Source organism: Canis lupus, chromosome 26 (genome assembly GCF_048164855.1).
Source record: "Canis lupus baileyi chromosome 26, mCanLup2.hap1, whole genome shotgun sequence".
NCBI classification, from domain to species: Eukaryota; Metazoa; Chordata; class Mammalia; order Carnivora; family Canidae; genus Canis; species Canis lupus.
This window is the reverse complement of record NC_132863.1, coordinates 29,016,799-29,037,409: the sequence shown is the minus strand read 5'-3', so window position 1 is coordinate 29,037,409 and position 20,611 is coordinate 29,016,799. Positions and strand designations below refer to the sequence as shown.

At 37.5% G+C, this 20,611-nt stretch overlaps 1 protein-coding gene and 1 non-coding gene across 8 annotated transcripts in view; one reads left to right on the top strand and one right to left on the bottom strand.

Annotated features, from left to right (window-relative positions):
* RALGAPB (Ral GTPase activating protein non-catalytic subunit beta) overlaps positions 1–20,611 on the bottom strand; it is an 83,032-nt gene that overhangs the window by 53,297 nt on the left and 9,124 nt on the right. For all 7 annotated transcript variants that reach the window (XM_072801003.1, XM_072801008.1, XM_072801009.1 and 4 more), the window contains 8 exons: positions 16,858–17,073; positions 13,502–13,704; positions 8,556–8,719; positions 6,755–6,941; positions 3,470–3,601; positions 2,274–2,452; positions 1,074–1,222; positions 728–944 (listed from right to left, as the gene is read on the bottom strand). In XM_072801003.1, the coding sequence (XP_072657104.1) occupies positions 728–944; positions 1,074–1,222; positions 2,274–2,452; positions 3,470–3,601; positions 6,755–6,941; positions 8,556–8,719; positions 13,502–13,704; positions 16,858–17,043 (1,417 nt within the window). In that variant the 5' untranslated portion in view covers positions 17,044–17,073. The remainder of the gene's footprint in view (positions 1–727; positions 945–1,073; positions 1,223–2,273; positions 2,453–3,469; positions 3,602–6,754; positions 6,942–8,555; positions 8,720–13,501; positions 13,705–16,857; positions 17,074–20,611) is intronic.
* On the top strand, positions 12,455–12,561 carry LOC140618886 (U6 spliceosomal RNA). Its single transcript, XR_012018885.1, has one exon. It is a non-coding gene; the product is annotated as a U6 spliceosomal RNA (small nuclear RNA).

The following is a 20,611-nucleotide window of genomic DNA, read 5'->3' as shown; positions in this document are numbered from 1 at the left end:
AGCCATGATTATTATTCTCTATAAGACATGTCATAAATATCCAGTATATTCTGCACTACCCTACACTCCCATCCTGCACACTATGCTACTACTTCCAAGTACAACAGTGAGATGACAAAAATAAATCAGATTTAGAAAGGGTCGTTTCTGTAATAAAATCAAAATGAAGATATCAGGATTGAGTTATTAATTCTTCACCCACTCTTAAATAGTTCCAGAGCAAATGGTATTTTTTAAAGTGTGCCCTGAAATAAAGTTCTCTGGACTAAAACCTGAGAATAAGAGTTTTTCATGAGGCAGAAATTTTCTAATTTTTTTATGTACTAATAAGTGAATGGCTGTCAGGATCTAAGAAAACACTTCTTGTGAATAAATTTCTGGTCAAAATCTTTATTTAATTCTTTCTATCAATATTATCATCCTGGCTGACATGAAGGGAACTTCCAGGCCACCTAAGTAAAGCAATTTGATTCAACAAAAAGTGGCTGACCTAAAGTGTGCCTAATAAAAACAGACAAGAGCCAAACCTCATAGACAGACATATAAAGGACAGGTAGGAAAACTTTCAAAAATTTGTTACTGTAGCTGGAAGGGGTTAAACACAAGACACTGCTTGGTCAGAGACAGAAAGCTTTTTAAGATACATATTAATCTTGCAGGTAGGAAAAATTAAAAAGAAAAAAAAGAAAAGAAAAAAGTGATAACATATTTCTTGAGCAATATTTACCAGTCATGCTGCTGTCTCTGTTTATCCCATTATGAAGTTTACAGTGAACAAATGCTGCATCAAATAACCATGATCCAAAGAGATTCAAGATGCTGTTAACCTTTGGTCTTCGAGGGGCAGGCAGTGGCCGGGGTTCAGAACTAGTCTGATTGGGACTTGACAGAGGAGAGGTGGAGGATGTCTGGTGCTGAACTTTCGAGGCATGAGCAGTACTAACCTGTTGGAGGAGTACAAGAATAAATCCACACTCAAGAAAAGTTTGAGAAAAAAGAAAGACTTTTTTAAAAGGTTGGCAGATTAAAAAGGCAACTTTATACAGCATAATAATGGAGATGAAAACTCTTACTGTGCTTGTCTTCATGGTGGCCTTATTCACAGTAACAGCCCGGTGCCTCCGGTTATGTGGTGGGGTGGTACTGACAGCAGTGCTTTGAGGCATACTTAATCTATTCACGGGTGTTGGAGGAGCACTGTCTGATCGGGGTCTAGAAATGCCTTTAAGAAAAAGACAAATGGAGTTATTCTTCATAGTTTCAAACACATGGTCAGAAAATCTTCCTCAAGCAACACCAGTGACGGCTCAGGACAGACTACAGCAGACACTGCTAGCTGCCTCCCAGTATCCATTCACTCTTCCTTCCTAAGTTACTGAATACAAATTTTAGCTGGACATGGCTACCCAAAATAAATAACTACATTTTCAAGCTTCCCTTACAGATAGATGTGGCCATGTTCTGACCATAAAGAAGTAGATGACTGTGGGGTGGGTCTTCCAGGAACTCTTCTTAAAAGGACCAATCAAGTATAAACTCTCCTCCTTTCCTAATTCCTGAAAAGGAGGATTGGAACTCATTTAACCATCATGGCCCATGAGAGAGTACACAAAGGATGGAGAGCCAAGAGATGGAAGAGCCCTGGGTCCCTCACAATGATGGAACAGCGATAGCAGCCCTATACTGCCTAGCTCTGCCCTTATCATATGTGAAAATAATTATCTTGCTTAAACCATTGGTATTTTTTATTGTTATGTGGCAGCCAAACTTAATTTGAACTAATATACTACCTATGTAATGTATTAACAAGTGCACATAAATGTTTTAAAAAAATAGATATAAAATATCATTGCCTTTCAGGTTAAAAATATTGACTTTTCATATTCCTAAAATGTGAAAAATGGTTTAAAATAATGGTTCACAAAAGGTGTAATTTTATTCCCAGGGACACATACCTAACGTATATTAATCTGTATTTTCTTGGATTACTACGGAGAATGAACTTTTCCCTTCTGCAAATCACTTATTCATATCCTTTGTCCATTTATCTACCAAGTCTTATTCTTTTTCTTAGCATTGTTTGATCTATTTATATAAAGACAATGGAAGTGTTCTAGCTATTACATTTGTTGCAAATAATTTTTCCTACTTTGTCATTTGCAACCAAAGCTGTTCATCTTTTTCTTTGGGCTTTCCATAATGTTTCTAAATCCATACTCTAGAGTTATCTACATGTAGGTCTCCAAACATTTAGAAACATACACAAAATTCACCTAAGAATGCATCCACTAGACAGCTGATTCCACGCATGGCACGAAAAAATATTTGAGGCAGATGTTTAAGGCAGGGATACTGATTCAATTCTTGTGGCATTCCGCTCACATTTAAGAACTGTTCCTGAAATTTGGGAGTAGAGCTTATAATGGCCGGGTTACTCAAATCCACGGGATTACTATCAAAAAAGGAAAAAAGAATTAATTACACAGAAAGCCTTTCTATTTTTTTTTTTTTTTTAGATTTTATTTATTTATTCATGAGAAACAGAAAGAGAGGCAGAAACACAGGCAGAGGGAGAAGCAGGCTCCATGCAGGGAGCCCGACGTGGGACTCGATCCGGGAGTCCAGGATCATGTCCTGGGTCGAAGGCTGGCGCTAAACTGCTGAGCCACCCCGGGATCCCCAAGACTTTTCTAATTTTAAAGGAAACAGAAAATGATCGTTGAAAAAGACATTTAAAAAAACTGAAATCACTAAAAGATGAAAAACAAAAACTACAACCTGGAAAAAAAAAATAGTTAACATCCCTAACTTATAAAAAGGGTAATTTAGAATCACTAATACACAAACAGAAAAATGAGACTAGTCAAACCAGAATGAGAGGATATGGAGAGGAAATGGTTTAAGAATTAAGGCAGTATGCAACAGAACAAAAGTTCCATAGGACACAAGGATGTAGCTAGTACAGAGAAAACAAGCAGCAATAAAATTGAACTGAATAGAATTACTATAAAGAGAGACCAGGAAGCAGCAAGTTATCCCTCTGTGTAATTTTATTGTATCACCCTCAGCGACATTTTAAACAAGGCCACTAGAGGAGAGGCCCTCCTGGCCAGATGGACCAGGTAGTGTTGGTCACATAGAGAAGCAAGGCACTCTCCTGTCCCACAGAATGCAACAGAGTCCTGAGAGAGATATCATCCAGGATGTAACAGTAGGCAAGAGAACAAATGCTACATATAACACAGGGGACAAGCTTCTAGAGTGTAGACTAAACGCAGCTGAGGGTAGCCTGAGTCTGCTGGGAGCAAGAGAGCAAGAGGCACATGATATAGATGTGACTACTGTCCAATGTGGCTCCATCTGAGGGCTGTACTTAGCAGCCACACACTGAGCACCAACACAGAAGTTACAGTACGGTTCCTGCCCTAAGATAGGAGTAAAGAGCATACACAATACTAAATAATAGTACCTTAACATATGTAAGAAGCGAAACCATGTCTGTGCTACACACTCATTATCCATTTCAGGAGGGATCAGACTGGCATCTTCATCAGGAACTTTAAATGGAGGAAATGAAGGACCATATGTAAAGCGTAGCAATCTAGAATACAAAAAATATGCAAACCACCACGTTCATTTCTTAACAGAATGAAAAATATATTAAAATATGTATTAAGCATTAAAATATGATGAGAAATACAAAAGAAAATAGATGACATGTGTATGATACCTCAAAGAAGATAAATGAAAACCCTCATTGATAAGAGACAAAAACGGGATTTCTAGTTTTGTAAGATTTAAAAAACCTTTAAACATTTGAATAATGTGTTTATTTTAAAAATTATTATTTGTAACATATATCTTTGTAATTTAAGTTATACAATTTATATTATGAATGTATCATAAATTATAAAATTACATATATTACACATTAAATATATATCATATTATAACCTTATTTTTATATATAATAGCTTTATAACATTAATATGTAATATATAAACTATAATTTTATGATTTCATAACAAAATTACAAATCAAATTATAAAATTATAAATTACTTTTAAATTTTATTTATAAATAATTGCAAATAACATATATAGTAAATTGTATAATCATATATGCAGCTTTACGTTTCTACCATTATTTGCTTAATTATAATATAAATTGATATTTAAATTATTTTTAAGAGTCATCCCACTGCAAACTCCTTCAATACAACTTAGCTGTAATTTATCCATAATAACTGCTATATAACTTGCATGAAGTTCAGAATTTATGGTGTACCTTAAAAGTAATTCAACAATTTAATTACTTAATTTAGTAGTACTACTCCAAATGTATTTAAACTGTTCAAAGTTCCTTTGACTCAATTATCTTTTATCTAGAAATTATATTTTAATGAAATAACCAGAATACACACACAAACTATGCATAAAGTATTCATATCAACAATATCTTTAAAGTAAAATACTGGGAACAACATGAATATCTAAACAAAGAAATTATTAAATAAATTATAATGCCACTTATATAATGAAAAACTACAAAGCCATTAAAAATATGATCTTGAGATTTATTTAAGAATGGAAAAGGCAAATGTAATTAATGGGACGCATCAAAATTAAAAATAATACTCTATAAAATAATCTCAATTTTTGTAATAAAGAGAAATGGAAAAAATACATTAAAACATTAACATTGGTTATAAGTAATGGATATTTTTCCCTATGTCATCCAAATTTTCTATGTATTGCTTTTATAAGCAAGATAAAAAGAAGTATTATTTTCTAATTTTGACATTCACTAAGATATACCAGAATCAACAGAATATTCCAAAACCTCCATCTTTTACTTTAAATAATGTTAAAGTTATAAACGTAAACATTTTACTAACTCAGAAAAAGACCAGTCTACTTTCTGATACATAATGCTACCTATAAATTATTTGTCCCCGCCTCCACACTGCCTTCCCCCTACATCACATCAAGTCTCTAGATATAACTGCCAGCTGACAGGAAATACAGAGGACAGAGAAATATATTAACACAATTAGGACATAATGAGAAAAATTCAGAGTAGAAACATTCTAAGACAAACATCTCAGTTTCTTCAATAACAAAAACTTTACTGTAAAGAAATAAAATTGAGAGGGACGCCTGGATGGCTCAGCGGTTGAACGTCTGCCTTTGGCTCAGGGCGTGATCCTGGGGTCCGGGGATCGAGTCCCACATCAAACTTCCTTCAAGGAGCCTGCTTCTCCCTCTGCCTATGTCTCTGCCTCTCTCTCTGTATCGCTCATAAATAAAATCTTTAAGAAAAAAAAGAGTAGGAACCTATGGCTTAAGATAGACTTAAGAAACATGTCAACTGGGATCCCTGGGTGGCGCAGCGGTTTGGCGCCTGCCTTTGGCCCAGGGTGCGATCCTGGAGACCCGGGATCGAATCCCACGTCGGGCTCCCGGTGCATGGAGCCTGCTTCTCCCTCTGCCTGTGTCTCTGCCTCTCTCTCTCTCTCTGTGACTATCATAAATAAATAAATTGAAAAAAAAATTTAAAAAAAAAAATGTCAACTAAATGCAATATGTGAACCCTGCTTGTTTTTATTCAATGGAATCAACCATAAAAAAAGAAAAGAAAAAAAATTATTTTAAGATTCATTCATTCATTCATTCATTCATTCATTCATAAGAGACACAGGCAGAGGGAGAAGCAGGCTCCATGCAGGGAGCCTGACGCGGGACTCGATCCCTGGTCTCCAGGATCATGCCCTGGGCTGAAGGCGGCACTAAACCGCCAAGCCACCCAGGCTGCCCAAAAAGAAAAGAAAATTTAAATATCGAATGGCTGATATTAAAGAACTGTTAAAAAAAAAAAAAAAGACTCAAGATTTTTAGTATGATATCAGTACTGTGATTACACTTAAAAAGAATCCACATCTTTTAGAGTTACATATTAAAATATAGAGTTGAGGGGGATCCCTGGGTGGTGCAGCAGTTTGGCGCCTGCCTTTGGCCCAGGGCACGATCCTGGAGACCCGGGATCGAGTCCCACGTCAGGCTCCCGGTGCATGGAGCCTGCTTCTCCCTCTCCCTCTGCCTATGTCTCTGCCCCTCTCTCTCTCTCTCTCTCTGTGACTATCATAAATAAATAAAAATTAAAAAAATAAATAAATAAAATATAGAGTTGAAATGAAAAAAAATGAGTTTGAAAAATAATACAACCTGAAAAAAAAAAAATAATACAACCTGAAGTTTAGTCATAGAATAGTCATGGTACTACATATAAATGGTAAAAAAGGTAAAATTATCATAACAAACTACCTATTTTGGTTATAATATAGCATGTTATAGTACAGTCTCATTTCTGTAAAATTATGTATAAACATATATAATACAATTTCTAATAACTTTTTTCTTTTATACCTTTCTATGGTTTCTTTAACATAATAATCATGAATATTTTAGTAATCAGATTAAGAATGGGATTTTGGCAAGGGAGGCAGGGTACAGAATGTATTTGCTTTTCCATACTTGCTTAATCTGAAAGGTTTTAAATATGCCAGGCAGTAGCCAAATTGCTGCATCTATTTTTAAAACGTGGCTCGATTCTGTCACTAAAATACAAGTAATAACAGACACAGGATACGGGCTTTTCACAACATATTCCACAAATCCCAGAAAGACACAGAACTAGGGGAAAGGTGCCTTAAGCTGGGTGGATGAAGGAAGGTAAATGGATGACGGTAACCTACCTTGAAGTGAGGGCACAGGTGACCTTGCTCCACTGCTCCACCACTGCCGGGTGGTGCCTCCAGTTTGCCACCATCTCCTTGGCGGTTTTCCAATAAGGAGGTGTTGGAAAGCACCGAGTACAAGCTAGTAACCAAACCTCAAAGAGAACACCAATCAACTTCTCTGCTAGATTCTCAGCAATGCCACCTTACCAACAAAAAGAAAACATCTTTGATATACTTATTTTTAAAGAAAAATCTTTACTTCACTGATTTGGGATAAATGGTAAAAAAAAAAAATCAAAGTAACTACAATGTTAAATTCTGACTTTCAAGTAGCCATTTAATAAGTAAGAATGAGAAATAATTCTTAGGAGCTCTTATGGAGAAAATCATGACTACTCAACCAATTACCATTTAAAAAGTATTCAAGTCACCCTGCTTGGTTCTTATCAAAACTCTTTATCTTCCAGCAAGTAGGACAGACGAAGAGGAAAAGGGGAAGGACAAATGTCTATGATGTGTGATTACTGGGTCAGTTTCTGTGCCGACTGGTTTATGTACATGACCTCACATATTCTTCACATTAATTCTGCAATATTATATCTTCTACCAATTATTAATTAAACCCATTTTGAAGAAGAGAAAACTCAGATGAGAAAATTTAAGTAACTCGTCCCAGTTTACATAGTAAGTGAAGGAATCACAGCAAATAAATATACAGATCTTTCTACCTTCAAACTCCATTGTAAAACTTTCAGGTATTTGAAAGCTGCCCTTCAGGGGAAAGGGAGACAAAGAAAGGAGCAAGAGGATGAGTGCTGTGCAGGACGGAGCCTCATTCACGAAAAACAAACTTGTTCCTCTGCTCTGAGCCCCGAACTAGGGAGAGAAGCAGTGGTCTATACTCTGCATAGCTCCACAAGGCAAACTTGGGATTAGTAGGAAAAGTTATAAGGATGCATATTTCAAATAAGCAAAACTGAAGTTTCAACAATACTGGGCCCCAGAAAGGGAAAAATTACTTCCTTTGAGTTGTTGAGATCCCTGGCATGGAGACTATGTACCAAAGAGCTAATGAGTCCATGACTGGCTACTATTGTCAGTAACTGAAAAGGTATTCCTACTATGGAGTCACTTTCAACAGTGGAATTCTGTGATTTCCTTTAGATCCTTTCCTGGACACTCCATTAGTGTGAGATCACCAGCACACTTGCATGTCCACTAGCAAAGAGACTACACAGATGAATAGGCAACAAAGGAACCTAGAACTAGAATATCAACTTTCAGCCTGTGTACACTGTGCTATAAAATACACAAAAGGGCTTCTAAAATACAGTCTGAAGGCATACAACTGGAGGCTTCTTAATGACAAGGTAATGAATGGCATATTGTCATACTTCCAAATAGAACCCTTAAAGACCTTATAGGTTTCATCTGCTGAACAAAATACGTTCTGTAGCTGTCAAGTTTTCAGCATCTACTTTGATAACTACTTTGTAATCAGGTACAATACTGACAGGTTCTACTTCAGTTAACTGTTTCTTATATAGGCTCTATCCTATAAACTACACAACCTACTGTTCCTATCATTATCAAATATGCATTAATGCACTGAGTCTCTCCTTACATTAGCAAAATCATCAGTGAAGGTAAAATAATCTTGTATTGTGCCTATGAGGGCTTCTATTCTAAGAACCGTTAACTTTGGTTTGTCAAATGTCATGCCAAATTGTAAATCCCCACTGAGTCTATTATTCATTCAGTTTAAAGTGAACTGTATCCAGAGCTCAGATATAAATTAGAAAAAACATAAACAGACCTTGAACAGTTGGCGGGGCTAGAAGTATGTCATTAATCTGCAGAAGAAACAATAGTAAGACTTCCCACGTTTCTCGTGCCATGATGGATGACTCACGGGCTAGTTTCTGAATGGCTCTCAGGACCTGTAAGCATAGTCGGATCTGACTGGAGCCCTGTTCCTGTCTGAAGAAGACAGACATATCACTGACAAGCCTTGAGGAGAGAAAGCAAAGGCTCAAGGACAGGCAACTTATGGACACAGAAAGCAATGCTCCCTAAGAGCATCAGAAGACAGGACAAGGTACACCCTCTTTAGTTCAAAGCTATTTCGCCACCATACAGTTTGGCACTCTGGGATCCCAACCTAACACTCCTCTGAGAGCTTGAAAAGCTATTGGGGACAGGCAGGAATAATGGAATGTAAGCTTCACCTCTGGATTTTCTGAGTCTAAAATGTGCCTTACACATAGCAGGCATACTGTTTTCCGCTGAGTGAATGAGTAAATACCCATAGCCACTTCTGTTGCTCACATTGAAACAGAATGGTCTTTGCATTCTTTTTAAAATTTTTTAAACACACATTCACGAGAATTCAGAATGTGAATTCATAGTGCTCACAGTCCCTTTGACACTAATGTCTACTAAAGAAGAGCCTAAAGATCCAATGGAATATCCTCACAGGTCCCTAAAACTAATGATGTACAGAGGCAAATGCCTCCCAAATGAGCACCTGCCACTGTGATCTCCACAGAACCATTTTTTTCTCAAGAGAATAAAATAGATCAAAGTATTGGGGCTAGAGTTGAAGACAGAGGTCCAAGCCACAGCCCCTTAACCCTACTCTCCAAAGTGGACCATCTGAGATTTTTTTTTTTTAAGATTTTATTTATTTATTCATGAGAGACACAGAAAGAGAGAGGCAGAGACACAGGCAGAGGGAGAAGCAGGCTCCATGCAGGGACCCTGATGTGGGACTCGATCCTGGGTCTCTAGGATCAGGCCCTGGGCTGAAGGCAGCACCAAACCACTGAGGCACTCGGGCTGCTCCTTTTTTTTTTAATTAAAAAAAAAAATTTTTTTTAATTTATTCAATCATGAGAGATACAGAGAGGCAGAGACACAAGCAGAGGGAGAAGCAGGTTCCATGCAGGGAGCCCAATGTGGGACTCGATCCTGGGACTCCAGGATCGCTCCCTGGGCCAAAGGCGGCACTAAACCGCGGAGCTACCCGGGCTGGACCACCTGAGAATTTTGAGAACAGTAGGAAACTCACTGCATAACTGAGTGGTAAATTGGCCTCCAGACCTCCTATGTGAAACCCAAGATAAGTAATTAATATTACTGAAATAAATCTTGAGGACTAGTTTCTATATTATGACTCATGTCACAAAGAACTGATAAAACAGAGCTTCCTCAAGAAATCCAGAAAATGAATGACCTTAGGGCTCTCACCCCAACCTTAGGATAGAAGATTCTCAGATTCTGGGCCATGGCCCAGAAAACCAGACACTTACCCTGAAGTTGCAAACAAATGATACTACTAAGTTTTTCCTAAAGTCCTACGTAGGGTGAAATGAGACATTTACCTAGGAAAGACCAAGACCCCCACAAAGAGCAGGGAGATGTCCCATGTCTTGTGAAGCCATGAGGCTCAAGTTTGTGTCTATTGCTCTGGTTATCTGAAGAACAGTACAAAACTATGTAATAGCCCCAAATCTCATCTAGCCATTCAAAAAGTCCAGAATAAGAAATAAGAATAGCTCTGGGGCTGACACTCTTCCAAACTAGCGAGCAATGATAACACTTCAAGGTAGTAACCTACGGCTGTCCACTGGTACAAAAGGAAACTTCTATTCTATAGGTAACTGTAGCCTCACTAAGAAGGCCTAATTCAGGAGCAGTGTCCAAGTTTCTAAAGGTAAGAGAAATAAGGTCATCTTTACTAAGAAATAAACAGAAAGGTCTAAACACCAGAGATTTTGCTTTCCCCTAGATGTTTTCAAAAAGAACTTGTTCTTCAGAAAAAAATTGTTCTTAGAACAAGCGCTGATGAACTATAGCCTATGGATCAAATCTGGTCTGCCATCTACTTTTGTTAGTTTTATTGGAATGCTGCCATGCAACCTCATTTATATATTATCTCTGACCACTTTCTCTACATAAGCAGAATTGAGTAGTTACAACAGACACTGTACAGCCCACAAAGCCTTAAGATATTTACTATCTGTCTCTTATCAAAAAAGTTTGCCATTCACTGCTTTAGAAGAATATTACATTTTTTAAACTACAATATATTTGAGCAATGAAAATCCTAATCAATTTTAAAAGATGAGGGATCCCTGGGTGGCGCAGTGGTTTAGCGCCTGCCTTTGGCCCAGGGTGCGATCCTGGAAACCCGGGATGGAATCCCACGTTGGGCTCCCAGTGCATGGAGCCTGCTTCTCCCTCTGCCTATGTCTCTGCCCCTCTCTCTTTCTCTCTCTCTCTCTGTGACTATCATAAATAAATAAAAATTAAAAAAAAAAAACCTTAAAAAAAATTTTAAAAGATGATTCACTCTTCACTTAATTATGCAAACAAACAAAAAAGAGATCAAACTGATAGGCCAAAGGAGGTTATCCCCCACTTTGACTTATTTCTAGCAAAGTGGTAAAAAGTTTTTTCTATTTTGAGTGTCACCCTTTATAAAAACTAAGTAAACTTGATGACAATTTTGTGATCTGAATTTTTTAAAAAACAACCCTGATAACTTCCAATAAAGGGAGATGAGATCCTAATTCCCAGTATATAGTACTGAAAATATTCAGCTCCCTAAGACATTGTTGGCCAGGAGATCCCTAGTACTCAATTCGGTATCCTCTCTGAAGCATGCTCAAGAAAATAAGCTAATTACCAAATGTTAAATGAACAAGGTACTCATGTTCTCAGAAGAGGAAAAAAGCAAACCCCCAATTAACTCAAATGCCATTGATACTTTTCATCAATACAATGAACTGAGCATGGAGAAGTAAGTGGTAAGAGTACAAACAGTAAAGAAACAGTGACAATACTACTCCTGAGACTGTCCCATGCCACCCAGAAAAGGCTAGTAAATTAGCCTCCTACATAGAATGGCAAAGGCATTAGAACTATTACATCATTTTAGAAGAACCTGATTAGACACAAATAATATGCTAATCACTGCCAACTACTTCCTATTACTTCTATTTGAAATCAATAAATATAAGCAACAAGCATTTAATTCACACCTAAAATAATGTGAGTACTGCACCAGTTATTACAGAAGCCCAAAATATATACAGCCTAGTTCCTGCTTTCAAGTTGGTTAGTTGGGGAAATGAGACACACACTTTAAAAGATAAACAAAAAACAGTAAAGACATAAAAGCATGACACAGGAAGTACCACACAGGTTCAGAAAAGGTATGATCACTGTGGGTCTGGATGGTCAAGTTAGGCATCTCTTTATAAGACAGAACTTAAGCCAACAACAGTGAGATGTGGACAGCTAGGAGAAAGAGAGGAGGAAGACAAAGAGGCAGGTGATGATGGGGAAGATCATTAAGGAGTCTTAAGGGAATGTTTAATTTACGAATCTGACCAATGAGCAGGACTCGTGCAGAATTAACAGCAGCTAATCTGCCTAAGGGCCAGATTACTGCCAGCATTTATTTCACACAAGGCAAGGAGTTTATACTTGATCCTACACATCAGAGTTCTCAATGGAGATTTTTTCTAATTCAAATTTTGCAAAGTAATCTTCTTTCTAAAACTCTTTTAAAAAAAATTTTTTAAGGAAGTAAACTACACCACACGTGGGGCTCAAACTCACAACCCTGAGATCAAGAGCTGCATGCTCTACCGACTGAGCTAGCCAGGTGCCCCCAAAGTAATCTTCTCTCTAAATTTAAAAAGCCAAGTGCTCACTTCACCAGCACATATACTAAAATTGGAAAGATACAAAGAAGATTAGCATGGCCCCTGCTCAAGGATGACATGCAAATTCATGAAGCGTTCCATAATAAATAAATAATTAATTTAAAAAGTTAAAATTTATAGAGTGGTTTTTGGATGATTCAAAGTCCCTCACCATCTGATAGAAAAATGCTATAATGATAATTTTTCCAAAAGGAAGCAAGCCCCTCTGCCTCTTTTAAAAACATAAAAAATAGCTAAAAACAGGTCTTTCTTAAAAGAAATATTCATGAATGGATAAGAAACTAACTAATGCTTCCTTTGCCATTATTTCCTCTATTTCCCAAACTCTCAGAAGGTATGAGAAAAAAGTCAGTAACAAACTGTTATGAGGAATGCCTGGGTGGTTCAGCGGTTTAGCGCCTGCCTTCAGCCCAGGGTATGATCCTGGAGTCCTGGGATCGAGTCCCACATCGGGCTTCCTGCATGGAGCCTGCTTCTTTCTCCCTCTGCCTATGTCTCTGCCCCTATCTCCCTCTCTCTCTCTTTCTCTCTCTCTCTCTGTCTCTCATGAATAAATAAATAAAATCTTTAAAAAAAAAAAAAAAAGCTGTTAAGATAATCTTTTGGCCTATGAATTTGCCCATAATAATTTCAAGTCTGCTTACTTCGATGTTTTCATCCTCTCATAGGAAAGCTCCATCTTAAGGTAGTAAGCTTTGTTGCCTTTAGCTTAAGTAGAAAAAATTATGACAGGCAAAAGTATGTTTTTTGAATGGAGGGGAAAGGGGTCATAATATTTTAATATCTACCAGCTATTAGATCTTAGAAAGGAAACCAAAAACCTTTAATGAGCACATACTTCTTAAAAACTCTTAGTAAACTTTATATAAGCCCATCCCTTTGATGCATATTAGTACATTCTTTGAACAATAATGAAAGTTACTTTTCAAAAGAGTAACAATGAAATGAGCTCCTTTTAATATAAAAAAGTAGTATCTGTGAATATTTTATTACAATCCTGATAATAGGCCAGACAGATATAGCTTACCTTGGTACAAAAAGATTTTGCAGGTGTTTTAGTATACTTTGAACATATAGATTAGGCTCTTTAATAACTGGCAATGGAATAGAATCTTTCGGCAATACTAAAGCCATAATCCAGTCTGTATATACATCAACACAATATTTTACAGTCTCTCCATCCAATGGAAGGGTCAGTCCATAGCAAATTACTTCCATGGTCCATTTCACCTAAACAAAAGAAAATAAACATACAGAATCATCACACATCCCTACTATACCTCAGGAGACTAATTTAAAATATTTACCTCTTTTATTACCAAAAACCTCTCAAGTGACAGTACATTCATCTCAACCATATATCATCAGATTTATTCTCAAGGATGTACTTTCCATGGATAAAATATAAACAACATTTCCTAAGTAAAATATTTAAGAAAAAAATAATTATTTATTTCTAAATATTAAGCCCATGTTGGCTTTTACCCATTAGACGTTACTACTGTTTGCTATGTGAAATAAAATGCAATATGGGGTCATCTTGATTTTTCCCTAGACACCGGAGGCACAGAAATAGAACATCTTAGCAATTTTTCTCCTTTAATTTTTATATAGGTGTGTGTGTCATTTGGGAAGTCATATACATAAATTCAGTCACACTCCATTTCCAGATTATACAACATTAACAACAACGAGAAGGAATATGAACTGCTCAACTCTTATCCTGTGACTTTCCCTGCTAAAGAAAATAATTAACATGGGAAGGTAAGATCAAACACAAGTGAGAAGGGACTTAAGCTGAGTAAGATCTTAACAAGGCACTTGGTGCACTAAATGAGTTCCAGCCTCTTGACCCATCTGCCATCACATCACAGAGGCTGAGAGAACCTGTCTGAGAGATTGCCAACCCACTGCCTGAAGTCATGAAGAATGAAGACGATTATGGCCAGAAAGGGAAAATAGCACAATTTGCAAAAAAGGATAAAACACTATTCTAGATACTACAAACCGGAAAGTTTTAGTGAATTCCAAGTGAAACTCTGGGACAAATTACTAAGCAGATGATCGGTAAGCACTTATAAAAGGGAAGCATGATCACTGGGAACCAGCCTACTCAAAAAGAACAAGTCATGCCAGATAAGCTTCATTCCTTTACTAACAAGGTTACTATGAAGGCAGTGGACAATTGCATAACCCTGGCAATTTATAAAGCACTTTCATAAATATCATCTACCCATTAAAATAACCCTGTGCGAGAGAGCAAACTATCCTCACTTTACAGATCAGAAAACCGACACTTAAGATTAAGAAATTTGGCCCAGGTCACTGGTTTAGAAATAGTAAAACTGAAAACCTGGGCCCTAGTCTTCCAGCCAGATATCTGAGGTTACTCTCACCACACCATCAATAGCCTTGTCTGGCTAAAGGGAAACTGGGCTTTAGCAAGAACTGTTGTCAAATGCAGGATACCTTTGTGGACAAGATGGGGACATGTGGCCCAAAGGAAGAATGGCTGGATTTGTAAGTGGTTGAAACACAAGTTGAGAGAATACAGTGAGTTAATGTACTAAGATCATTTTGGAAGAAGGTACCCAGTGGCATGCCAAAGGCCCTGCTGAGATTTTAACTTAGGAAAAGAGAGAAAAACAGATTACAGGCTGACCATCAGTAGATACCACAAAACTAAAATGGAAAGCTAACTTGTTAGATAGAAATTCAGGATTCAATAAAACTTCAACAGCTTAAAACTAAGGTTGAATCTAACAAAATAAATACATGTACTCAAAATTTTAAGCTCAAAAACAACTAGAAAGGCTAAGTAAAGGTAAAAATACGTAACAGCAATAAAACATAGATATTCTGATACAATATAATCTACAACAGTGATAAACCTTAAAGGCTCTAACACCACAACGAAGTTGTGACAAATATAAGAGGGATTTTAAAAACGACTACAAGTCCCTAATTGTCAGATGAAAAGACAAAGGAGAAAACATCTCTAGTGATACCTTCATAATAGCTCAATTGTATGATTCCAGAGGACACTGGATTCAAGGAATATTCTCTCATATCATTTTAAAGGTGGAAAAGGAGAACAAATGAGGGTTGCACCAGAGCACTTCTATCCATTCATGTGCTATCTCTTCCCAGATTACAGGCCCACCAAGAGGAGTATGCACCAGAGCAAGCACTGGTCCTCAGGGGTAAGTCTTAGCTAAGGTGCTCTGAAGAGAGAAAACCGTTCCTCAGACTGAAGTACTTCATCCTCCAGCCATCTATGGCCTGCAGAGGGTAAATAAACTGCTTTTAGAGCTATAAGCTTTGGTCTTGTAGCTAGACTAGTCTATCTAGATTAAATCTAATCTCTCCTTTGTCAAAAAGAAATCAAAAAGTAATGGGGAGAAAAAGTGGGTCTAAAACCCAAAGTCTGAGGGTTGTAGAAACTTCTTCAAGCACAAAGTTCTAATCCGTATCTTAGCCAGACATCACACTAGCAAGTTCCTGTATCCCTCCATTTTCAGGGTCCCTTCATGACCTCCCCCTGAAAACTTCACGTTAGCCCAGTCACCTGAACCCAAGAACAGAGGATCACCTCCAAGTTGAGCCACCCCAATGGCCCTTATCTTTGGGGACAGCAAACACAACCTCAATTCCAACCACTGGGCTCATAGCCAGATGGGCTTAGCTGTTCTGCAGCACTCTTAAACCTGAGAGTCAGGTGGCTCAGCAGTTGAGCATCTGTCTTTGGCTCAGGGCATGCCTGGTCCAGGGATCGAGTCCCACATTGAGCTTCGTGTGGGTAGTCTGCTTCCCCCTCTGCCTATGTCTCTGCTTCTCTATGTCTCTCATGAATAAATAAAATCTTAAAAAAACAAAAAACTAATGATACACTTTATGTTCATTAATTGAATTTAAATAAAATAAGACATAAAAACAAACAAAAAACCCCTGAGTCAGGTAAGCAAAGACAGACAGAGACACAGGAGGGCCTTAAGTTCAATGCATATGTGTAGCCTAAAAACTTGACATAAGACAGGCCTTCCGTTAGAGGCCTTATGGGAGTAGCAATGAAGAACATCCAAACACATCTCTGAATAGAAATCTGAAGACTGGGCCCAGAGCTTAAGGGAAAGGGCCTGATACTTACGCCTCTGTCTCAGGCACAATTCAAGTGGAGAATTGGGTCTAGCTAGCAAGGAGCCAACAAGCACAATGGTACAACCTATTCCTTGACCCCCACAAACTTGCAGCCCCAACCCTCAACCCAAAGGTCAAAATAAGAAGTTCATACTACATTAGACAGAAAGCCATTAAAAGGATAATAAATTCACCAGTAACAAAATTATGTTTTTACACAGTAAAATGAAATGAAGAAACACTTACTTCTTTGTCAGTTTTTAACAAACTCTCACTACCAGCCACTGAAGGGGTACCTAAGGCCTGCCCAAGGGGATGGACCACTGCATTTGCCACCTCTCGCCCAACGCTCTCTGGATAGCTGTGCAGCACACTCGTGTGGCCCTGATCATTCTGGATCACCAAATGCAGTGACCTCCACTCAGAGTACATTGTGCCGCTAAAGGACTATCCAAATGGCACCTGAAAAGACAAAAGAGAATTACTGTTAAATTACACTACTGCAGATTAATAAAAATAAGTAAAACCCAGATTTACCCTACACAGTAAGATAAAGCAGCTACAAACACACTGCCAAGAAGACTGAGGGGGAAAAACGCATCTAAATGTATTGAGATTGTGCTAAAATAGCCTCGTGGCAAGATCAGGTAGGAAGGCAGACCCTGGGAAGCAGCTATCTAAGCACCTCCCCAGAAGAGCCTCAGAAGCCCTGGAGCAGAACTGGGACAGACGCCACTGTGCAGGGGGATAAAATGATCTGATCTGGTACATTCAAAACATGAGGAAGCCCTCCTCATTCTATGTTCCAGGTTAGAAAAGGCAGAATGAAGTGTCCTAAGTAAGAAATGAAGACATAGGAAAGAGTTTACTCCAAGATCCTGATTTTTCAGTCAACAATTTCCAAATACCTATTACATGCTAGAAACATATCCCTGTTAATTTCCCTCCAATGTCCTCAGATTAGACATAAAATTATTTGAGAATATTTCATTCCCTGCAGCAGTGAAACACAAATTTCTCGTAATGAAACATCTGGAAGTTAGTGTTCTTCAGAAAACAAAGTAAGAGCTCCATTGGGGTGGCTTAGTCAGTTAAGTGTCTGCCTTCGGCTCAAGTCATGGTCCTAGGATTGAGTCCCATGTCTGGCTCCCTGCTCAGTGGGGAGTGTTTCTCCCTCTCCCTCTGCCCTTCCTCCCTGCTCATGCACACTCTCTCTCAAATAAATAAAATCTTTAAAAAAAAAAAAAAAAAGAGCTCCACTTATGAGCATTTACTACATGCTACTCAGGCAATCATCCAAATAACTCAATGAACAGGGGCACCTGGCTGGCTCAGTTGGTTAAGCATCTGACTCCTGGTTTTCAGATCAGCTCATGGGATCCAGCCTCACTCGGCAGGGGGTCTGCTTGGGATTCTCTCTCCCCCCTGCCTTTCTCCCCCCACTTGTGTGTGTGTATGCACACACCCTCTCTCAAGATAAATAATCTTGAAAAAAAAAAAAAAAACCAACTCAATGAATATTAAGGAATATTATCTCTATTTCACAGACAAAAAAATTGAGACATAGAGAGGTTTGCTTTTTACCTGAGGCTTCAGAGCTATAACGTGGTGGATCTGGGTTTGAATCCATGTCTGTTGGGTTCCAGGGACCATGCTCTTAACCATGGCATATACGGCCTTCTCCCTATTCTATACATTCTCCATAGCATGTACTGCTTCTCCCTGTACTGTATATTCTCCATGAAATGATCTATATCTACCATGCAAATGAAAAACTTTCAGCCACAGAAAACGTATCTGTATGAATGCAATATAAATGTTACAATCATAAACACCATGCTCATGAAGAGAATCAAAGATGGTCAGCTCTTTCCAATTCATTTGTTAACTTTCATCTTCTACTTGTTCTGAAATCTGTATGCCCAGCCAGCAGAGTTTAAGCAAAACATATGGGTACACTTAATGTTTAATAAGTTCTATCCCTTAAACTAATTTTTCTTCATACTGGGAAAGACTAGCATTGTTCAATTTTATTTTTAAAAACCTCACTCCAGCTCAACAGGTATCAGTGTTTTTTAAAAAGATATGGCATTTGAGAATTATAGGCCTGCAGAATGAAGATGAAACTCCTCAGCACAAAAGTCAAAGTTCTTCACAGACTGTTCCCAAACTACCTTTCCCTTTTCCATACAGAGGAACCCATCACGTTCCCTTCCCCTCCTGCATACCTCCCATTCCCACCCCTACTCAATCTTCTCAGTTTCTTTGGGAATCTGGTAGACTCTGGGCTCAGGTACCTTTCAGTGACCCCATGAAGTCATATACACACTATATAGAGTTATATATACACATACATATATACATGCTATATACACAGTTTCTTACATGAATGCATGTAAGTATTATACCACAGGGGATTTTGTTTTGTTTTAGTGTAGTTTTTTGTTTTTGTTTTTTAACTTTTTCATTTTATTTGGCTTCATGGCCTGTCCAAATAATTCACTTACTTCCCTGTAGTAAATAATCCATGTTGACTATCTAACATTTCCTCCTGTATCTGCTCCGACCTAACTTAATCATATTAAAATAATTTGTATACTTGGCATAGATAGGGATTCTATCCCTCTCTATATGTTTTTTTTTTTCCATTCAACAATGCCTCATGAACATCCTTCCAACTAATAATAGGTTCTTTTTAATGACTGTGTAACATTCCATGGCATGGGTGTGGTATAACTTATTCAGCCAGTCTCCTAATGATGTGTATTTACTTCATTTCCCATTTTTTTTGTCACCAGGAAATGATACAATAAACATGCTTGTTCATATAAACAGTGGCCTTTTAATTTCTATGGAACAAGTTCCCAAGAATGAAACTATCGGATCAAAGGGTATTTGTTTTTAATGTTAATAGGTCCTGTCAGACTGCTTACCCAAAAAAGCTGTTACAACTTCCATCTACATTAGGAATGCCTCTCACTCCCTATCTCCTGCCAGGAACTGCTTGCTTTTTCTTTCTTCAACATGTGATAGGTATGAAGTGAAATTTTATTGTTCTAATCCCATATTTATATTTCATAGCTTTTAGTTCTGGCTTAGGTGGTTTGTGCCTCCCATCTCCTCTATCAGTGTTTTTCAAACTGTTGGTCATGAAATGAATGTAATGGGTAATACTTTTGTTTTTAATTACATGCAATAAGATATACAACAAAGGAATCACATTTAGTAAAGGTAAGCAATGTTCTGTAAAACTTGTTTCACTTTTCATAAATGCATATTTCTGGGTCACAATGTAAAATACATTTATTATCAATCTAGGTCCAAAAGTGTGGAAACATAAGCCTAAGCTATACATGTAATCTCCCAGATTTCCTGCAAGACAACTGCTTATTTCTTCACACTTAAGTTTTATATTTATCTGGAACTTACTTCTGTAAGTGGTATAGGAAAGGTGCAATTTATTTTCTTGTAAATGTACAGTCAACTGTGCCATTATTATTTATTAAAAATACATCCTTTCTCATCAAATTGAAACACCAATTTGTCATACACTAAATCCTCATTTATATAGGAATCTATTTATGAATCTGTTCTATTCAACTATTTATCTATTCCTATGCCAATGTCATAATGATTTAAATTCGGTAGCTTTACAAAATGTTTTAATACCTGGAAAGAAGCCCCTTCCACCTCCCCCATTCTTTTTCAAAACTTTTCTAGCTTTTTCAAAACTTTACTTCAAATTTTTTTCTCAGCCCAAATTATTACATATGTGTTCTTCTATATAAAATTTAAGCTGATTTTATACAATTTAAAAAATAGACAAAATCTTGCCAGGAATCTAATTGAAATTGCTCAGTGTCCACCTGCCCAGCCTCATCTTCTACTGACACTTTCCCACACAGACCCCTTCCCCTAGCTATGGCAACAAAGGACTACTGATGATCACTCAAACCCAACAAGGTTTTTCCCACCCTGTGTTACTGCTCAAGCTACTCCC